Consider the following 20,623-nt stretch of genomic DNA (forward strand, 5'->3'; position numbering starts at 1 on the left):
ATGGGGCACCCTGGGATCTGGGGGGCTGATCCCATCCTGTATGGGGCACCTGGGGATCTGAGAGGGCTGCTTCCCCGTGTTGGTGCAACCGGGGATCCCCGGCTGTCGCTGTTTTGGGGACCTCACCCCGCCACCCGCGCCCCCTGGCGGAGCCGCGCGGCCATGGCGCCCTCCCGTCCGTGCGCATGCGCCCGAGCCACCGCCCATGCGGGGCGGGGTCTTACCCAAGGGGGCGTGGTCCCCTGGAAAAGGAGGCGTGGCCAAGGAGGCGTGGCGGGCGCACCCGGAAGCGGCGGAGGGGGCCGAGCGGGTCCCGGTCGGGCGGTGAGTGCGGGGTTTGGGGACACCGGGCCGGGCCGGGGGGCTGCGGGAGCCGGCCCTACCCGTTCCCGGCCGGCCGGGGGGGCTTCGGGGCCTATGGGGGCCCAGCTCCTCGGACCCCCCGCCTGCCACCGGGGCCGGTTGGTGCCGGGTGCTCCCCCCGCTTCCCATTCCCGGGGGGATCGCCCGCTGGGACCGAAGCTCCGGTACCGGGGAGCCGGGAGGGTCAGCCCCGGGGCGGTGGGATCCCCGGGTGGGTTAAACCCGGCAGCACCCCCGACCTCCCCGGGTCAGCGCGGAGGCGAATGCGCCGGTAACCGGGTGCGGTGCCGCCGCAAGGCCGAGGGCACGGCCGGACCAGCCCTTCGGGGCCGCTCTGGGGCGGGGGAGTCTCCGTGGGCAGCGGGAAGAGTCTGAAAAATCACCCCCCGAACCTCGTTTCGCTGCCAGCTTGGCCCGGCTGGGCTGGGCTGGCGGGTTTAAGCCCGGCTTTGCCAGGTGTGGCTGCTGGAGCCGCCGCTCCCTCGCTCTTCACCGCGGTTTTGGGGACAGAAATCTGGAGCGCGGCCCCGCACGCACATGGGGGCTCGTTAATGGGGCGCCCGCCTGGGGCTCGTTAATGGGGCACCCACCTGGGGTTCATTAACGGGGGGCCCACCTGGGGTTTGTTAGCGGGGGGCCCACGGGGGTTCGGTAATGGGGCACCCACCTGGGGCTCGTTAATGGGGCACCCACCTGGGGTTTGTTAACAGGGAACCCACAGGGGTTCGGGAATGGGGCGCCCACTGGGGGTTCATTAATGGGGAACCCACCACCGGGGGTTTGTTAATGGGGGGGCCCACCTGGGGTTTGTTAATGGGGGGCCCACCTGGGGTTTGTTAATGGGGCACCCACCACCTGGGGTTTGTTAATGGGGCACCCACCACCTGGGGTTCGTTAATGGGGTGCCCACCGGGGGTTCATTAATGGGGCACCTACCTGGGGTTCGTTAATGGGGCGCCCACCGGGGGTTTGTTAACGGGGGGCCCACCGGAAGTTTGTTGACGGGGGGCTCATTAATGGGGTGCCCACCGGGGGTTTGTTAATGGGGTGCCCACCAGGGGTTTGTTAATGGGGGGCCCACCTGGGGTTTGTTAACGGGAGGCCCACCGGGGGTTCATTAATGGGCACCCACCGGGGACTTGTTAATGGGGCACCCACCTCGGGTTCATTAATGGGGCGCCCACTTGGGTTCATTAATGGGGCACCTACCTGGGGTTCATTAATGGTGCACCCACCACCTGGGGTTTGTTAATGGGGGGCCCACCTGGGGTTTGTTAATGGGGCGCCCACCTGGGATTCATTAATGGGACACCCACCACTGGGGGTTTGTTAACGGGAGGCCCACTGGGGGTTCATTAATGGGGCGCCCACCTGGGGCTCGTTAATGGGGCGCCCACGGGGAGTTCGTTACCGGGTGCCCACCGGGGGCTCACCAACCAGTGCCGTGCTGCTGAATCTGGGGGTCGCGGTTCCTGTTCCTCGCAGTTGTGTGCAGGAAACGCCGTTTCCCGGTGTGTGTCCCTCGCCGCTTCCCGGTGTCCCTCTCCATTTCCCGGTGTCACTCCCTGTCCTGTCCGCAGGTGCTGCGGGAGGGGAGCGGCGCCCGGCTCCCCCGGCTCTGCAGGACGGTGCCGGCACCGATGGAAGCGCGGTGCCCGCTGCCCGCCGGCCTCTCCACCACGGGACGCGGCCGGGGCATCGCCCGCCTGCCGGGAGCCAGCGTTCCGCAGCGCCCAGGGCTGCTATAGAGCGGCCCCGGCGCCGCCAGCAGCGTCCTCGGTGGGAGCGAAGGCACCGCGTAAAAATAGGGTCCCCAGGGCTCCCCGCGCTGGGGCCGGGGGACGCTGCCGACTGCCTGCTGCTGGCGGGGAGGCTGAGGACGCGGAGCATGACGGAGTCACGGGTCAAACGTGAGTACGGGGGCCCCGCTGCTCCTCCGGCTCCTTCACCGGCTCCAGCGCCGCGGTTCTGGGGAGCTCGCGGTCGCTAATAAAGCCCAAGCGCCCCCGCGGTGCCGGGGGGAGGGAGCGGTTCCCCCAGCGCCGTAATTCCCTGCCCTAGAAATTCATCTCGGGCCTTGGCTTTGCTGCAAATTGCGTGAGCTTAAGTAGTCGCTAAACGTCTAAACTGCTCTAAATCCTCGCGCGTTTCCTAAATTAATCCTGGCCGGCTTGGAAATGAATCTCTGGGGTTTGTTGTTTGGTTTTTTAATACAGAATATTCTGGTTTGGTGGAGCCCCGGGGAAGGGTTGGGGTGGGGTGGGTGCAGGGATCGCCCTCCCCGGCAGCACCAGCTCACGGCGGCTTCACTGTGACTGTGGGACCAACATCTCCATGACCCCCCAGCCTTGGGAAATGAGACCCCGGGGTGGCTTTGGGCTGTGGGGTGGGACCGTGTGGGACAGGCAGCCAGCAGCTCCGCCTGCCTGCTGTCACCTTCTCCTGTCACCCCGGTTGGTGTCCCCTTGGGGCCAGGTGTCCCGGCAGATCTTGGTGTCCCCATGTGAAACCGCGTCCTTGGTCGAGCGGCCGTGGTGTTGCGGAGGCCACGTGCAGCCTCAGCTTGTTCTGGAGCTAATTAAGCTCGTTACAACACAGCCCTAATGAGGAGCGCCCGTCCCCGGTGCCGCTGCCTGTCCCGGCTCCCAAACATTGGGTGTCGTGAATCCTCCTGGTGCCCGGAGCCACGGTCACCGTGGATCACCGAGCATCCTCCCGGTGCCCAGAGCTGTGGTCACCAAGCATCCTCCTGGTGCCCGGAACCGTGGTCACCGCGGCGCTGAGCGTCCTCCCGGTGCCCGGAGCCGCGGTCACTGTGGTGCTGAGCATCCTCCTGGTGCCTGGAGCCGCGGTGCCGAGCGATGTCTGGAGGGTCTGCGGTTCAAATGCACCCGTGGAATGTGCAGCCAGCTCAGGGGATGAGGATGGTGGGGATGAAGGAGCCCGTGGGGTATGGAGGGGCGCACGCAGGGGCATTAACAGTGAGTTACTGGGGGAATGAGCCCCCAGGAAGGTGCTGGTTGAGCGGGAAACAAAAGCTCCGGTGAGGTTTAGTTCAGCTGCACGGGGCTGGTGGAGGACGGGTGGAAATGCCAGGGGCGGCTCTTTGCCCCGGTGAGCCCGGGGGTGCCTGGGGGGCAGGATCTCTGCCATGTGCCCGTTCTGCCCAGGGCTCGCCACGACGCTGATGGACGCCACGACGGACAAGGCGCCGCTGGTGCAGGAGCAGATCTACAAGGCGCTGTGCGAGCTGGGGGAGTCGGAGCCCGAGGAGATCCTCAACGCCTGCGACGAGTACCTGCGGCAGCACGACAAGGTCCGGAGCACCTGGGCTTGGGTTGAGGGGGGTCCCGGGGTCTGGGGTGCGGTGACGGAACCGGCGGGTGGGGAAAAGACCACCAAGTCCAACCACAACCCACCCCGGCACTGCCCCCTGTCCTGAGAACCTCCTGTCCGTCTGTCCAGCCCTCCAGGGCTGGTGACTCCAGCACTGCCCTGGGCAGCCTGTTCCAATGCCCCACAGCCCTTTGGGGAAGAAATTGGTCCCACATCCAACCTCAACCTCCCCTGGGCAACTTGAGGCCGTTTCCTCTGCTCCTGGCGCTTGTTCCTGGGGAGCAGAGCCCGACCCCCCTGGCTCCAAGCTCCTTTCAGGCAGCTCAGAGATCAGAAGGTCTCCCCTCAGCTCCTGTTCTCCAGCTGAACCCCCAGGTCCCTCAGCCGCTCCATCACACTTGTGCTCCAGCCCCTCACCAGCTCCGCTCCCTTCTCTGCACTCGCTCCAGCACCTCAAGGGTTTCTTGGCATGAGGAGACCCCAGGGTTCGGGTTTGGCCCCCTCAGTGCCCAGCACAGCGGCTCCATCTGGGGTCCATCACGTTTTGGTGGCTGTGGCGCGGCTGGGCTGACCGGCTCTCCGGGTCCCATTCCAGCTCGCCTACCCGCACCGCGTCATCATCCTGAAGGCGATGGAGACCGTGGTGAAGAACAACATCGCCCTCTTGGACAAGAGCACGGCGAAGGTCGTTATCTTCCTGGCGTCTAACGAGATGACCAAGTCGAAGGTACGACCCGGGGGTCTCAGCCGAGCCCTTTCTGCCCCGGTGCTGTTGTTGCAGTGGGTGCTGCAGGTCTGGGGTGCAGCGCAGTGACCAGGACCCTTTTGGGGAGGGGGAGCAGCGGTTCTGGTGGGGAGCAGGGAGCAGGGGAGGGGGCTGGGCTGCGTTCGTCTCTGGGGAGGGATGGGGATGCTTTGCCGAGGGGTCTCTTCCAGCACAGCGTGTGAACGCAGCTGAACCAGATTGGGGTGCTGAGAAGCAGCTGGGCAGGCAGGCGGGTGCCGGGGCGGGAGGCGAGGGGTCACATCTGAACCCGGAGCCCGCTGTTCATCCCGTCTGGTGTGATTCCCCGTGGCGTTGAAACGAAGCGGCAGCAGCGCCCGCGTGTCCGCGGCGGTGTCCGTGTGTCTGTCCTGACGCCGTTCCCCCCCCCGCGCCAGGAGGTGATCCGGGACTGGCAACAAGCGGCCAGCAGCGTGCTGGTGGCCGTGGGGCAGCGCTTCATCAACAAGGTGATGGAGGAGGTGCTCAGCAAGTTCCAGCCGGGGATCCTGCCCCACTACTTCGTGGTGCAGACCTTCGCCAACCTCTCCGTGTCCAACGGTGAGCGGGAGCGGGCTGGGAGGTGCTGGGAGCACCCGGGGGGCGTTGGGTGCTGCGGGTGGTGGGGTTCACCCTGTACCCCAATAGCTCCGCAGCCTCATGTGTGCCTGGGGTCTTACAGCTCAAACGCGCTGCTGCTGAGCAACGGGGGCGTTCGATTGGCAAAGTAACTTGGGGGAGAAAGAAGGAGAGAGATGGGGGTTCAGCCTGGGGGGAGAAGCTCTGGGGAGAACTTATTGTGGCCGTTATGGACTTAAAAGGGGCCGATGAGAAAGATGGGGACAGAGTTTGGAGCAGGGGCTGTTGTGATAGGACAAGGGTGATGGTTTGAACTGAAGGAGGGAGATTCAGGCTGGATATAAAGATGAATTTGCCACGCTGAGGGTGCTGAGAGCCTGGCCCAGGTTCCCAGAGAGGGGGTGGATGAACCATCCCTGAGACAGCCCAGGCCAGGCTGGACGGGGCTCTGAGCACCCTGAGCTGGTGCGATGTCCCTGCTCACGGCAGGGGGGACACTGAGTGATCTCTGATGTCCCTCCAACCCAAACTACCCATGGTTCTGTGAAAACCGGGCTCCTGGCCACAGCGAGTTGCATTTCTTGGGGCGCCCGAGCGATTCCCCTGGTGTGTTGATGGTGCTGACCCTCTCCCGTCCCTCCCCAGTGTTCGGGATGGTCCCTTTTCTCAACTCCATCCTGGGGACGATGCTGCCCATGCTGGGGATGGCCAAGCAGGACCACATGAAGTCCGTCTTCTGCTACGGTAAGGGCTCCTCTGCGTCTCCCGAGCCCGCTGTGCTTTTCGGATGTGCCATAGGAGCTGGTTCCCCCCGGAGGAGGAGGAACCGCGGGCAGCGCTGGGAGCGGGCTCGGCTGGACCCTTCCTGCGTGTCTGGGAGCAGGGACCCGTGTGGCTGTGGCAGGAACCTCTGGGCCACCGGGATCCTGCAGAACCCTTCTCCATCCCCTGTGTGATCCCGCTCGCTCCCATTTCATGGCCCAGGGGTCCCGATGTCCCGCGCTGTCTCCGCTGACCAGGAGGACATGGTGGAGGTGACGGGTGGGACAGGGAAAGCAGGAGGGACGTGCTGATCTAACCCAGGCTGGCCCCTTGTTGTGCCACCCAAGTGGTGCCCGTGGGGTGTGGGGGGCTGGGGTGCCGGGCAGCGCTCGCCAAACCCACTGCTGTGGTTGTTATCGGGCGGTTTCAGGATGTGGCGCTCGGGGCGGGCAGGATGTCCCGGGGCTGCTCGTGACGCTGGAGCCCTGCGGGCTGGGCTGGGCGGCTGAGAGCTGGTGCGGCGGGCACGGGGTGGGACTGGGTGGAAATGACCCTCAGGGTCACCAAGTCCAACCATAACCCGCCCTGTCCTGAGAACCTCGTGTCCGTCTGTCCAGCCCCCCGGGGCTGGTGACTCCAGCGCTGCCCTGGGCAGCCTGTTCCAATGCCCCACAGCCCTTTGGGGGAGAAGTTGTCCCCATTTCCACCCCACCCTCCCGGGTTGGATGCGGAGGTGCCGTCTCACGCAGTGACACCCGGCGGCTGGGCTGTCCCTGGGGAGATGCCCTCCCAGATGTGACACTTAGGGAACCCAGCAGAGGATCCTCAGAATGTGAGGTTTCCTTTCTGTAGCTGGGCCAAATCAAAGGTGTTCGAGGGCCCGGGTGGACGCTGCTGGGGCCATCGCGGTTATCTCTGGCTCATCCTGGTGTGCCGGGTCTGCCCGAGCAGCCCCGTGGCCGTGGGGATGGTCGTGGGGTGGCAGCGCCTGCTTCTAGAGACGAGGAGCCTGGGTCTGCGCTCCCTGCTGCGCCTCTCCGGGCCACAGCGGCTGTGCACCGCCTGAAGGGTGCCGGTGACACTGAGCTGGGAGCAGGGGTGACACTGGAAGCTGTGCTGCCATCAGAGACCTGGACAGGCTGGAGAGCTGGGCAGGGAGAAATGGAATGAAATAGAACAAGGGCGAGTGTAGAGTCTGGAATGTGGGCAGGAACAGCCCCAGGGTCCAGTGTAAGTTGGGGAATGAGCTGTTAGAGAGCAGAGTAGGGGAAAGGGAGCTGGGGGTCCTGGGGACAGCAGGGTGAGCATGAGCCAGCACTGGGCCCTTGTGGCCAGGAAGCCAATGGGACCTGGGGTGGGTTAGAAGGGGGTGGTCAGTAGGTCAGAGAGGTTCTCCTGCCCCTCTGCTCTGCCCTGGGGAGACCACCCCTGGAATCTTGTGTCCAGTTGTGGCCCCTCAGCTCCAGAAGGACAGGGAACTGCTGCAGAGAGTCCAGCGCAGCCACCAAGATGCTGGAGGGAGTGGAGCATCTCCCGTGTGAGGAAAGGCTGAGGGAGCTGGGGCTCTGGAGCTGGAGGAGAGGAGACTGAGGGGGGACTCATTGCTGGGGATCAATATGGAAAGGGGCAGTGTCAGGAGGATGGAGCCAGGCTCTTCTGGGTGACACCCAGTGACAGGACAAGGGGCAATGGGTGCAAACTGGCACACAGGAGGTTCCTCTGCAAGAGGAGAAGCAACTTGTTGGGGGTGAGGGTGGCAGAGCCTGGCCCAGGCTGCCCAGGGAGGTTGTGGAGTCTCCTTCTCTGCAGACATTCAAACCCCCTGGACCCCTTCCTGTGGAACCTCAGCTGGGTGTTCCTGCTCCGGGGGGGTTGCACTGGATGGGCTTTGAGGGCCCTTCACCCCCTGACACTGTGTGATTCTGTGATTGAAGCTCTGCTCTCGTCCAGTTGGACCCAGCTCAGAGCGGCTCCGGTCCTGCCGCCTCCTCCCAAAGCCGAGCTCTGAGCACCGCGCCGCCTCCCTGGGTCAGGCCCAAACCGGCGCTGGGTCGGCCCTGGGGTTGTTGGTGCTGCCAGCTCAGGGGGTTTGGGCTGGTTGTGGATGCTCGTGCATTTATAGATGGTTTATAGGTTGGATTTATAGATTGGAGATTGATAGATGGATTTATAGACGGGAGATCTGCTGCTGTGGGAGATCACGGGTGCAGTTACACGTCTATAGATGGGAGATCATGGGTGCAGTTACACGTCTATAGATGGGAGATCTGCCCTGGGTGATCACGGGTGCAGTTACACGTCTATAGACGGGAGATCTGCCGTGGGTGATCACGGATGCAGTTACACGTCTATAGACGGGAGATCTGCCGTGGGTGATCACGGATGCAGTTACACGTCTATAGACGGGAGATCTGCCGTGGGTGATCACGGATGCAGTTACACGTCTATAGACGGGAGATCTGCCGTGGGTGATCGCGGATGCAGTTACACGTCTATAGACGGGAGATCTGCCCTGGGTGATCACGGGTGCAGTTACACGTCTATAGACGGGAGATCTGCTGCTCTAGGTGATCACAGATGCAGTTACACGTCTATAGACGGGAGATCTGCCCTGGGTGATCACGGATGCAGTTACACATCTATAGACGGGAGATCTGCTGCTCTAGGTGATCACAGATGCAGTTACACGTCTATAGACGGGAGATCTGCTGCTCTAGGTGATCACGGATGCAGTTACACGTCTATAGACGGGAGATCTGCTGCTGTGGGTGATCACGGGTGCAGTTACACGTCTATAGACGGGAGATCTGCCCTGGGTGATCACGGATGCAGTTACACGTCTATAGACGGGAGATCTGCTGCTCTAGGTGATCACAGATGCAGTTACACGTCTATAGACGGGAGATCTGCTGCTGTGGGTGATCACGGGTGCAGTTACACGTCTATAGACGGGAGATCTGCCGTGGGTGATCACGGGTGCAGTTACACGTCTATAGACGGGAGATCTGCCCTGGGTGATCACGGGTGCAGTTACACGTCTATAGACGGGAGATCTGCCGTGGGTGATCACGGATGCAGTTACACGTCTATAGACGGGAGATCTGCCGTGGGTGATCACGGGTGCAGTTACACGTCTATAGACGGGAGATCTGCTGCTGTGGGTGATCACGGGTGCAGTTACACGTCTATAGACGGGAGATCTGCCGTGGGTGATCACGGATGCAGTTACACGTCTATAGACGGGAGATCTGCCGTGGGTGATCACGGGTGCAGTTACACGTCTATAGACGGGAGATCTGCTGCTGTGGGTGATCACGGATGCAGTTACACGTCTATAGACGGGAGATCTGCCGTGGGTGATCACGGGTGCAGTTACACGTCTATAGACGGGAGATCTGCCGTGGGTGATCACGGGTGCAGTTACACGTCTATAGACGGGAGATCTGCCGTGGGTGATCACAGATGCAGTTACACGTCTATAGACGGGAGATCTGCTGCTCTAGGTGATCACGGATGCAGTTACACGTCTATAGACGGGAGATCTGCTGCTCTAGGTGATCACAGATGCAGTTACACGTCTATAGACGGGAGATCTGCTGCTCTAGGTGATCACAGATGCAGTTACACGTCTATAGACGGGAGATCTGCTGCTCTAGGTGATCACGGATGCAGTTACACGTCTATAGACGGGAGATCCGCTGCCGTTGCCGTTCCGCGCTGCTCCGGGACGGCCGTGGGGCTCAGCGGCCGTGGGGCTCAGCAGCCGCGGGGCTCAGCGACCGTGGAACTGGAAGTGTTGCCCCCGCTGTGCTGGATTCCAGGCTCTATGTGGCATCTGTCTATTATTTTTCCGTATCTTTCAATAACCGAAGGGCAGGTGAGGTAACCGCGGGGTCCGCACAACCGTGTGACACCGGCAGGGCTTCCCAGGGTGGGTTTGCATTTCCAGGGTGGGATGGGAACGGGAGGTACCAGGATACAGGATGGTGATGGAGCTGGAGCTGGGCTGGACGTGGGGGCCGTGGAGGTGGACGTGGGGGCCGTGGAGGTGGACGTGGGGGCCGTGGAGGTGGACGTGGGGGCCGTGGAGGTGGACGTGGGGGCCGTGGAGGTGGACGTGGGGCCGTGGAGGTGGACGTGGGGCCGTGGAGGTGGACGTGGGGCCGTGGAGGTGGACGTGGGGCCGTGGAGGTGGACGTGGGGCCGTGGAGGTGGACGTGGGGCCGTGGAGGTGGACGTGGGGCCGTGGAGGTGGACGTGGGGCCGAGATCCCAGCTTTACGGCCCTGGAGGGGTGGCAGAGCTCCGCTTTGTGACCTGGGTGCTGCTGCCGTTGGTGGCCGCACTGTGGGGCAGGGAAGGTCCTGCAGCCTCACTGCTGGAGCAGCTGCTCCCGGGGCTCCCGGCCGTGACCCTTTGAAAACAAATCACCAAAACCAACCAAAAAACCCAAAGCCATGCGTGACGTCGCCCGTTGCCCTTGTGTGTGCTGGGGAGGAGCCGTAGGTGACAGTTTTGGCTGGGCAGGTTGGCCTTTGTGGTGACAAACTTCTCGTGGGAGCTTTAGGAAGGTTTAACCTAAACCTGCGTGTTCGGCCGCAGTGGGGTGAGAATGGGACTGGGGGGTGTGAGGAGGGTGAGCGGGGCCAGGTCCTCAGGTCCTGGGGTGGGAATCCAGAGGTTGTGCCCCAAAAGGCGCCGGACCCTTCCCTGGCGGCGCTGCCTCCCCGGAGGAGGAGGAGGAGGAGGAGGGGGAGGAGGAGGAGGAGAAGGCGACATGTGATGAGATTCTCTGGCTGCGGGACCAGGTCAGCGGGTGACTCAGCATCTGGGACCGGTCCGGGCTGAAAATAAACCCCAGGGAGGCTTTGGAACCGCGTGCGGGGTCACAGGGCTGGGGATCTTCCTCCTCACCCTCCCGCTCTGGGTGCGACACTGTGGGTGCATCGGGCTTGTGCTCAGCACGGGGACCCGGAGTGTCCTCGAGTCACCCCATGTCCTCGGGGGCTGTGGGGCTGCTTGGTCCCATCAGGATGAGGGATCATTGAGTCATTTCATTGGAAAAGCCTTTCAAGGTCATCAATCCACCCATAACCCACCCCTGTCCCTGCCCCCTGTCCTGAGAACCTCCTGTCCGCCTGTCCACCCCTCCAGGGCTGGTGACTCCAGCACTGCCCTGGGCAGCCTGTTCCAATGCCCCACAGCCCTTTGGGGAAGAAATTGTTCCCAGATCCAACCTCAACCTCCCCTGGGCAACTTGAGGCCGTTTCCTCTGCTCCTGGCGCTTGTTCCTGGGGAGCAGAGCCCGACCCCCCTGGCTCCAAGCTCCTTTCAGGCAGTTCAGAGATCAGAAGGTCTCCCCTCAGCTCCTGTTCTCCAGCTGAACCCCCAGCTCCCTCAGCCGCTCCATCACACTTGTGCTCCAGCCCCTCCCCAGCTCCGCTCCCTTCTCTCCACTCGCTCCAGCACCTCAAGGGTCTCTTGTTGTGAGGGATCGGGCTCCTGCTCGGAGCTGCCATGCCCTGGAGGGACAGCTCCGTCCCCTGGGTGTCCTGTGGGTGCAGCAGCCCCTTCCTGGGTGCTGTTGGGACGGGGGTCCCGGGGGTGCCCATGTCCAGGCTGCGATCCCGTCCCCTCGCGGGTCCCCCCGCCACTCGTGGCCCCTGGTGACCGCGGCAGCCCGGGCGCTGGGTTGGCGGCACAACGCGGGTTTTGCAAGCCCGAGGTTGCTTCCTTGTTAAGAAACGGCTAACGAGGGGGGTGGAAGCTGCAAGAGCCTCGCTGTGCGTTAAGAGATAAGGAAAGGAGCACCCGCAGTGCGGGGAAGGGATGGGGACCTGGGGACGGGGCTGGATGGACGGACAGACGGGCGCGTGGGGCCGTGGGGTGGATGGGGCAGCCAGGTTGGGTTTGCGGTGCTGCCGGAGCTGCCCCGGAGGGCTGGGACAGGACAAACCAGTGAGAGCATGGGGCTCGGCCTGGGCTCGTTCACACTGAGCATCGGGAGCGCCGGAGCTGCCCAATCTGCCCGATCTGGAGCCTGTTTGGTGCTGCCAGAGTGAAACCGGGTGGGCGTCTGCGGCCTCGGGAGCTGCCTGCTCAGGCTTGCTCAGTGATAGGTGACCCTCAGCTGTCCCGGGACCCCCTAAAGCCCCAGGGAGCCCCTTACAGCCTTGGACACCCCACAAAGTCTCTGGGATGCCCATAAAGCCTCAGGGAGCCCCATAAAGTCTTGGGGACCCCATAAAGCCTTAGGTGCCTCATAATGCCTTAGGGACACCCACAAACCCTTGGGTACCCCATAAAGCATCAAGGACCACCATACACCCTTGTGGATCCCCACAAAGCCTCAGGGAGCCCCTTCAAGCCTTGGGCACCCTGTAAAGCTATGGGCACCTCATAATGCATCAGGGACCCCCACAAAGCCTTGGGGACTCCCCTAAAGTCTCAGGGACCCCCATGAAGCCTTGGGGACCCCCATAAAGTCTTGGGGACCTGCATAAAGCCTTGGGCACCTCTTAATGCGTCAGGGACCCCCACAAAGCCTTGGGAACCGCATAAAGTCTCAGGGACCCCCATAAAGCCTTGGGGACTCCCCTAAAGTCTCAGGGACCCCCATAAAATCTTGGGGACCTCCATAAAGCCTTGGGCACCCCATAAAGCCTTGGGGACCCCCATAAAGATTTGGGGACCCCCATGAAGTCTCAGGGACCCCATGAAGCCTTGGGGACCCCCGTAAAGCTTTGGGCACCCCATAAAGACTTGGGGACACCCATGAAGTCTCAGGGACCCCCATAAAGTCTTGGGTGCCTCATAATGCCTCAGGGACCCCCACAAAGCCTTGGGCACCCCATGAAGCCTCAGGGACCACCATAAACCCTTGGGCACCCAACAAAGTCTCAGGGAGCCCCATAAAGCCTTGGAGAGCCCTATGAAGCCTTGGTGACTCCCCTAAAGCCTCGGGGGCCCCCATAAAGCCTTGGGGACCTCCATAAATCCTTGGGCACCTCCTAATGTGTCAGGGACCCCCACAAAGCCTTGGGCACGCCATAAAGCCTTGGGGACCCCCATGAAACCTCAGGGACCTCCATAAAGCCTTGGGGACTTCCCTGAAGCCTCGGGGACCTCCATAAAGTCTTGGGTAACTCCATAAAGCCTTGGGCACCTCCATAAAGCCTTGGGCACCCCACAAAGCCTCAGGGACCCCCATGAAGCCTCGGGGACCCCCATACAATCTTGGGGACCTCTATAAAGCCTTGGACACCTCATGAAGCCTCAGGTGCCCCCATAAAGCCTCAGGGAGCCCCATAAAGCCTTGGGGACCCCCGTGTGCAGTCCCTCCAGCCGCTGCCCAGCAAACCAGCGCCTCAAGGATCCACGTCCTGGGGGGTGCGAAGCAAGCAGCATCTTGTCCGGGTGTAAAATGTCCCCACCATGTGTCCCGCAGCTCTGCAGCACTTCAGCGAGAGCATCCAGGAGTACCTGGCCAACCTGGACAAGGCGCCGGACCCCACGGTCAGGAAGGACACGTTCTCCAACGAGATCTTCAGCGCCTACGAGGTGCTCTTCACCGCCTGGCTGCAGCACCGCGAAGCCAAGGTGGGCACGGGGGGCACGGCGGGACCCCCGTTGTGGGGTTCAGGGGTTCACATCGGCCTTGCAGCATCTCACCTGTGCCCTTGGTAGGGATGTGGCCCCCAGAAGAGCCACCCCAGCTCTGCTTTAGGGCTGGATGCTGGTCCCTTGTCCCTGGGCTGCCACTGTCCCCACAGGACACGTCACTCGGTGCTGGACATCAGAGCTGGGGGCTCTGTGGCCCTTTGGGGACAGCCAGGAGGTGACCGACACGGCTCTGTCCCCCGCTGTGACACATTGAGGTGTCCCCCTTCCCTGGCCAGGCGGATGCTGGAGGCTCCTGGAGCCTCGTTGGGGTTGGAAAAGACCTTTGAGATCATTGAGAGCAACACTGACGCTCAATACCCACCTGTCAGCACGGGGCTTGATCTCACCAGAAAACGGTGCCTTTTGTCTGGAAAGCTTTTAATAACATTCCACCCAAATTTGGTGCCGCCAGGTCCGCAAGTATTGGATTTTAGAGCCTCTGGTACGCCAAATATTCAAATGGCTTTTAACTTCATGATGCTGAGAACATTTAGAAGCCGCTATACTCATGAATATGAACTTCAGCTTAGGTGAAACTGCATTTATCCAGGTTCAAGTTGCAATTAAAGAAATGACCCTGTTTTCCCAAAAATAAGACCTACCCCAAAAGTAAGCCCTAGCCTGATTTTTCAGGGTTTTGAGGATGCTCTAAATATAAGCCCTACCCCAAATATAAGCCCTAGTTATGGCTCATTAAAAAGTCAATTTAAACAGTGTCCAGGCAGCCACACATGTTAAAAAGCAATAAGTCTTGGAGCGAAAATTAATATAAGACACTGTCTTATTTTTGGGGAGATGGTAGTGAAAGAAAGGAGACTAACAGGGACAGCACGATAACAGGGCTTAAGCCGGGCTTATTTTTTGTAGTGCTCTGCTGTTAGGATGAACACAGCACAGAGAAAAGCAGCTGTGGCAGTGGCTCCATGTTCGGGGTGTGGAGGGAGCTTGGGGTTAATAAACGGGGTTCGCCTTAAATCCCACCCGGTTTCATTTGGTTGAAAAGGTGGCCCCAGGATTGCGCATGAGACAACCCCACAATACCAATGGTCTTCAGGGAGATAAACAAGGCGCTGTACTAAAACCTGACCCTTCCACAGCGCCGGTTTGACCTCTTAAGCTTCCGAGAGTTAAAACCGAGCTTTGTTCAAGATGAAGGTGATTTCGCGCTTTTCCAACTCAAAATAGTTTAGGAGCTTTTTCTGGCTGAGCTTAAACTGAGTTAGCATTAAAACCAGTTGCAGTAGCTGTTAGGTGCTGCTGCTTGCAGCTCTCGGGTTTAGGCGCTGTTTGTGTCAGGGGTCAGAGCCTGGCTGGGCAGGGCTTGGACCAGCAGAGCGGCTTAAAGGGGGAGAGATGTAGCACCCCTGTGAGACACAAACCTACACTTAAAAACCCAAACTAAACACCCCAAATATGACCAGAATACAAAATAATAACAGTTTTTAGAAAAGGAGGAGTGTGGAAGAGTGGGGACGAGCGGGGCGGCAGCGCAGCGGTGCTGAGCCGGGGCTGTCCCCGCTGTCCCCCGTGTCCCACAGCTGCGAGTGGCCGTGGTGGAGGCGCTGGGGCCCATGAGCCACCTGCTGCCGGCGGACAGGCTGGAGGAGCAGCTCCCCAGGCTCATCCCCGCCATCCTCGCCCTCTACAAGAAGCACACGGAGGCGTTTTACATCTCCAAGGTGAGTGGGGGGACGGGGTCCGCTCGACGGGGACGAGGGGAAACGGCCTCAGGGGAGGTGGAGGTTGGATTTAGGAACAGTTTCTTCCCCCAAGGGCTGTGGGGCATTGGAACAGGCTGCCCAGGGCGGTGCTGGAGTCACCAGCCCTGGAGGGCTGGACAGACGGACAGGAGGTTCTCAGGACAGGGGGTAGGGACAGGGGTGGGTTGTGCTTGGACTTGGTGACCCTGAGGGGCTTTTCCAGCCAAAATGATTCTGTGATTCTGTGATTAAAAGGGGTCAATAAGAAAGATGGGGACAGAGTTTGGAGCAGGACCTGTTGTGGCAGGACAAGGGGTGATGGTTTAAACTAAAGGGGGGAGATTCAGGCTGGATATAAAGATTAATTTGCCACGCTGAGGGTGCTGAGAGCCTGGCCCAGTTCCCATAGAGGTGGTGGATGAACCATCCCTGAGACAGCCCAGGCCAGGCTGGATGGGCTCTGAGCACCCTGAGCTGGTGCGATGTCCCTGCTCATGGCAGGGGGGACACTGGGGTGGCTCTAATGTCCCTCCAACCCAGCCCACCCGTGGTTCTGTGATAAGATGGGATCCCCGGGGCTCCTCCTCCTCGGTCCCGGTCCCTGAGCGCTCTCCGGCGCTGACCACAACCTCTCCCCGCCCAGAGCCTCTGCCAGATCCTGGAGGCTTCGGTCGACATCGGCAGCCGCAGCCTCGACGTGCAGCTGGAGCCTCTGCTGGGCACCCTGCACCCCCAGGTAGGAGCAGCCGCTCTCGGGAGGTGCTGGGGGGAACGCGGGGTTCTGGGGGAGCCTGCGCCCCGGCCGTGTCCCTCCGCGCCCCTCGGCTCCGGTGGCGCTGCCGCCAGCTCCCGCGTGTCCCGTCCCCACAGCTGGGTGAGGGCTGAGTTCACTCTGGATGCGACACGCGGGGCCCCGACTCAACAGATGAGCCAGGTCGAGTTAACCCTGGGTTAATTCTGCGCGGTGACGTGAAGCGAATGACACACAATCCCCCCCCGGGGTCCAATTCAGTTGCGAGTTTTACTAAAGGAACTGCTTGGAATATTGGTTACGGCGAATGGGGGCTTGGCAAAAGCATAACAGAGCTTCTCAAGGCATTAACAGCAAATGTCCTACTACGAGCGATCGGTAGCTATAATATGAAATTGAACCAGAAATCCACAGCAGAGCTTAAAGATGGTGTTATCATTATGTGTTCAAAAGGGAAAGAGAGGAAGAGAGTGGTAGGGAAGGAAGAAAACTAAGGTATAAGGGAGAAAGAGAGAGAGTAATATATATATAAATATATATATATATATGTATATACTGAGGGAGAGATAGAGAAGTGGGCGTGTAGAGAGAAGGAGAGAGCGGAGAGAAAGGAAGAAGGAAAAGAATGAGGGATCCAGTCTCTTATGGCCCCGCAGTGTGGATGACGGGACTTGTATGGTGCTGTGTGCCTTGGTGTTCCATGGTGAGGGTGCTGGGGTCAGGGACTTGTATGGTGCTGTGTGGCCTTGGTCTCTCATGGCGAGGATGCTGGGGTCAGGGACTTGTATGGTGCTGTGTGCCTTGGTGTCCCATGGCGAGGATGCTGGGGTCAGGGACTTGTATGGTGCTGTGTGCCTTGGTGTTCCATGGTGAGGATGCTGGGGTCAGGGACTTGTATGGTGCTGTGTGCCTTGGTGTTCCATGGTGAGGATGCTGGGGTCAGGAGCGCAGCGTCCTCCGGTGCCTGGTTCGGAGTGAGGGTCCTCAGGGTGCTGGTGTTCCCTTGGTGAGACCGGTAGGGCCTGGTGAAGCTGGTGTTCTGTCCCAGATGATGCTGCTTTTGATGGGCTTTTTATAGCTCTAGAGTAAAGGAAAGTCCGGGGTGGTGGGGGGAAAGAGGGACAAGTCTGGACAAGCCCTGGGCCGTGATAAAGGGTCTCAGCTTTTCCCCTTTGTTTGCCGAGCTGGGCGTATCAGGAGATGGGGCCGTGTGCCCTCCAGCGCATCCTCCACCTCCGGTGGGTCAGCCGGCCTGATGTGTGGCTCCTTAGCTCATCGTTGATAGGAAAATCGCAGTTCCCCCTGCTCTGAACGTGCCTGCTCCTGGCTGAGCGAGTCACGATGTTCTCAGCCGTGATCCTTATCAATGCTCAGCACCACGTCTGATAACTGAAGGGGTCCCGTGCCGGTCGAGCTGTCTGAAGCGAGAGCGGCTCTGGCTGCACCGTTGTGCAGCAGATTGAAAGCAAACCCCTCTGATCGATGGACCTCGTGAAGGGTTTGGTCCTTGAGAATACGGGAGGGCACTGGGTGGCCAGGGAGCGGGGACCGTGCGGGATCCTCCTCAGGCTGCCGACACCAAAGTCGCCTCACCCAACTCTCACAATCCCGCTTGCAAGTCCGACCGCTCTTGAACCGACTTTGGACCTCGGAAGCGTCAGCAGAGCGGCTGTAATTTCAAATACAGCTTTACCAAAGCGATGCGCAACAACCCACCGTGATAACGGTGCCGTTTGTAGGAGCTGCTGCCTGGCCGTGGGTTTCGGTTGGCAGAGGCTGCTGGTGGCTGCGGAGGGACAGCTCGGGGACAGCTCGAGGATGTGTCTGGTCCCACCCGCAGCCCTGGCTCGGTCACAGACTGTAGCGTCTTTGTGACAGCCCCGAACAGGCAGGTGCGCGTTGTCCTTGCTGCAGCGTTAGTGTAAATGGAATTAAGAGCCTCAGTTATTGGAATAGCAGCCGGCAGGGCTGACTCATTTGGTTCCAGAGGAGACCCCCCGGGCTGGGTGGTGGGGCAGGGTGGGACAAGGTGGGTCCCACAGACACCCCCCGTGCGGAGACCCCTGTATGGACACCCCCTGTATGGACACCCCCTGTATGGACACCCCCACGCAGACACCCCCTGTATGGACACCCTCATGCAGACACCCCCTGTATGGCCACCCCCTGTATGGCCACCCCCTGTATGGCCACCCCCTGTATGGACACCCCCTGTATGGACACCCCCTGTATGGACACCCCCGTGCAGACACCCCCTGTATGGACACCCCCTGTATGGACACCCCCTGTATGGACACCCCCTGTATGGACACCCCCATGCAGACAGCCCCTGTATGGACACCCCCTGTATGGACACCCCCTGTATGGACACCCCCTGTATGGACACCCCCATGCAGACAGCCCCTGTATGGACACCCCCATGCAGACACCCCCTGTATGGACACCCCCATGCAGACAGCCCCTGTATGGACACCCCCTGTATGGACACCCCCATGCAGACTGCCCCTGTATGGACACCCCCTGTATGGACACCCCCTGTATGGACACCCCCATGCAGACACCCCCTGTATGGACACCCCCATGCAGACAGCCCCTGTATGGACACCCCCGTGCGGACACCCCCTGTATGGACACCCCCTGTATGGACACCCCCTGTATGGACACCCCCTGTATGGACACCCCCATGCAGACAGTCCATTCCTGGGCACTATCCTGGGATGGTTAATCGCTCTGAGCCGGGGCTGAGTTCCACTGGGGCTGAATGCTCAGCTGCCCGGGCCTCTGTCCATCCCATCCCATCCCATCCCATCCCATCCCATCCCATCCCATCCCATCCCATCCCAATGGGGACTGGGGGCCTGGGGGTCTCTCGCTCCGCCAGCGCCCATGCCGGGTGCCCCCCTCACCGCGGCTCTTCCTCCAACAGATCTGTGCTCCCGCGGACCCGGCGGTTCCCCTGACGGTTAAAAACCACACGGAGGTTCTCCGGTGCTTCACGGTTCTGGGTAAGGGATGTGGTGGCCGGGCTGTCCTGACGCTGGTGGCTCTGGGAGGGGTCACCAGGGCTGGTGTCTGTCCCCGTGTTTTGTGGTCCCCAAGGAGTTCTGCCTGGTGACCGGGGGGTTTGTCCCCCCTGGGCTCGGGGGATGTCCTGGGCAGCTCTGGCTCATGTGAGGAGATGCAGGAGGGGAGGGCGGTGGTTTCTGTCTGACTCTGGCCCGTGTGGCACCAGGGTTGCCGGAGGACTCAGCGTAGGGAAAGGGACCTGGGGTGCTGGGGACAGCAGGGTGAGCATGAGCCAGCACTGGGCCCTTGTGTTCAATCTGTTCATCAATGACTTGGACGAGGGAATAGAGTGACTGTCACTGAGTTTGCTGGTGACACCGAGCTGGGAGCAGTGGTGACACTGGAAGCTGTGCTGCCATCAGAGACCTGGACAGGCTGGAGAGCTGGGCGGGGAGAAATGGAATGAAATAGAACAAGGGCGAGTGTAGAGTCTGGAATGTGGGCAGGAACAACCCCAGGGTCCAGTGTAAGTTGGGGAATGAGCTATTAGAGAGCAGTGTAGGGGAAAGGGAGCTGGGGGTGCTGGGGCCAGCAGGGTGAGCATGAGCCAGCACTGGGCCCTTGTGGCCAGGAAGCCAATGGGACCTGGGGTGGGTTAGAAGGGGGTGGTCAGTAGGTCAGAGAGGTTCTCCTGCCCCTCTGCTCTGCCCTGGGGAGACCACACCTGGAATCTTGTGTCCAGTTGTGGCCCCTCAGCTCCAGAAGGACAGGGAACTGCTGGAGAGAGTCCAGCGCAGCCACCAAGATGCTGAAGGGAGTGGAGCATCTCCCGTGTGAGGAAAGGCTGAGGGAGCTGGGGCTCTGGAGCTGGAGAAGAGGAGACTGAGGGGGGACTCATTCCTGGGGATCAATATGGAAAGGGGCAGTGTCAGGAGGATGGAGCCAGGCTCTGCTGGGTGACACCCAGTGACAGGACAAGGGGCAATGGGTGCAAACTGGAACACAGGAGGTTCCACTGAAAGAGGAGAAGCAACTTGTTGGGGGTGAGGGTGTCAGAGCCTGGCCCAGGCTGCCCAGGGAGGCTGTGGAGTCTCCTTCTCTGCAGACATTCAAACCCGCCTGGACCCCTTCCTGTGGAACCTCAGCTGGGTGTTCCTGCTCCGGGGGGGTTGCTCTGGATGAGCTTTCCAGGCCCTCAACCCCTGACATCCTGGGATGCTGTGACCAGGTGTCCCCCATGGCTGTGTCTGGGCAGCGTCTCCTCAGGGCAGCACCTGGTCCAGCTCCGCTCCCTGGCGCTCAGCGCTGCCTCAGGTCCCATCGCCCCCATCCAGGACCATCCCAAAGGCTCCCAGCTCCATTCCAAAGCTTCTGTCGGAGCCTTTGGAGCCGTCCCAGCCCCTCGAGCCCTCTCTGGTGGCCCGTTCTGCCGCACACCGTGCCCGTGGCTGGAGTTTGGCTTTGGGGGCCCTGCTCCTGGTTGCTGTGTCTCTCGTACAGCCAAGCGGTAGCTCTTGTGTCCCCGATCCTGGCTGTTGTCACCGAGCGGCGGTGGCCGGGACAGGCAGGAGGAGCCAGGGGGTGCTGAGCTGTGCTGAGTCACGGCCGGTGACGTCCCCGGCTTGCAGGTTTCCCAACAATCCCCGTGCCTTGGCACAGCCCGTCCCTCCCAAACCGCCTCTCAGCGCCCACGAGCGTTGCC

The 20,623-nt window shown here is 61.3% G+C and overlaps 1 protein-coding gene across 3 annotated transcripts in view; it reads left to right on the forward strand.

Annotated features, from left to right (window-relative positions):
• The first annotated feature begins 256 nt into the window (after positions 1 to 256).
• Positions 257 to 20,623, forward strand: part of MROH1 (maestro heat like repeat family member 1) — a 76,266-nt gene continuing 55,899 nt past the window's right edge. For 2 of the 3 annotated variants that reach the window (XM_065830180.2, XM_071803709.1), the window contains exons 1-9: positions 2,107 to 2,273; positions 3,534 to 3,679; positions 4,295 to 4,426; positions 4,861 to 5,023; positions 5,687 to 5,785; positions 13,250 to 13,401; positions 15,003 to 15,143; positions 15,808 to 15,900; positions 18,842 to 18,920. In XM_065830180.2, coding sequence (XP_065686252.1) covers positions 2,252 to 2,273; positions 3,534 to 3,679; positions 4,295 to 4,426; positions 4,861 to 5,023; positions 5,687 to 5,785; positions 13,250 to 13,401; positions 15,003 to 15,143; positions 15,808 to 15,900; positions 18,842 to 18,920 — 1,027 coding nt within the window. In that variant the 5' untranslated portion in view covers positions 2,107 to 2,251. Of the gene's footprint in view, positions 325 to 1,943; positions 2,274 to 3,533; positions 3,680 to 4,294; positions 4,427 to 4,860; positions 5,024 to 5,686; positions 5,786 to 13,249; positions 13,402 to 15,002; positions 15,144 to 15,807; positions 15,901 to 18,841; positions 18,921 to 20,623 lie in introns of those variants that run through there. The other variant, XM_065830181.2, reaches the window with a different exon arrangement.

Source organism: Patagioenas fasciata, chromosome 2 (genome assembly GCF_037038585.1).
Source record: "Patagioenas fasciata isolate bPatFas1 chromosome 2, bPatFas1.hap1, whole genome shotgun sequence".
In the NCBI taxonomy this organism is placed as follows: Eukaryota; Metazoa; Chordata; class Aves; order Columbiformes; family Columbidae; genus Patagioenas; species Patagioenas fasciata.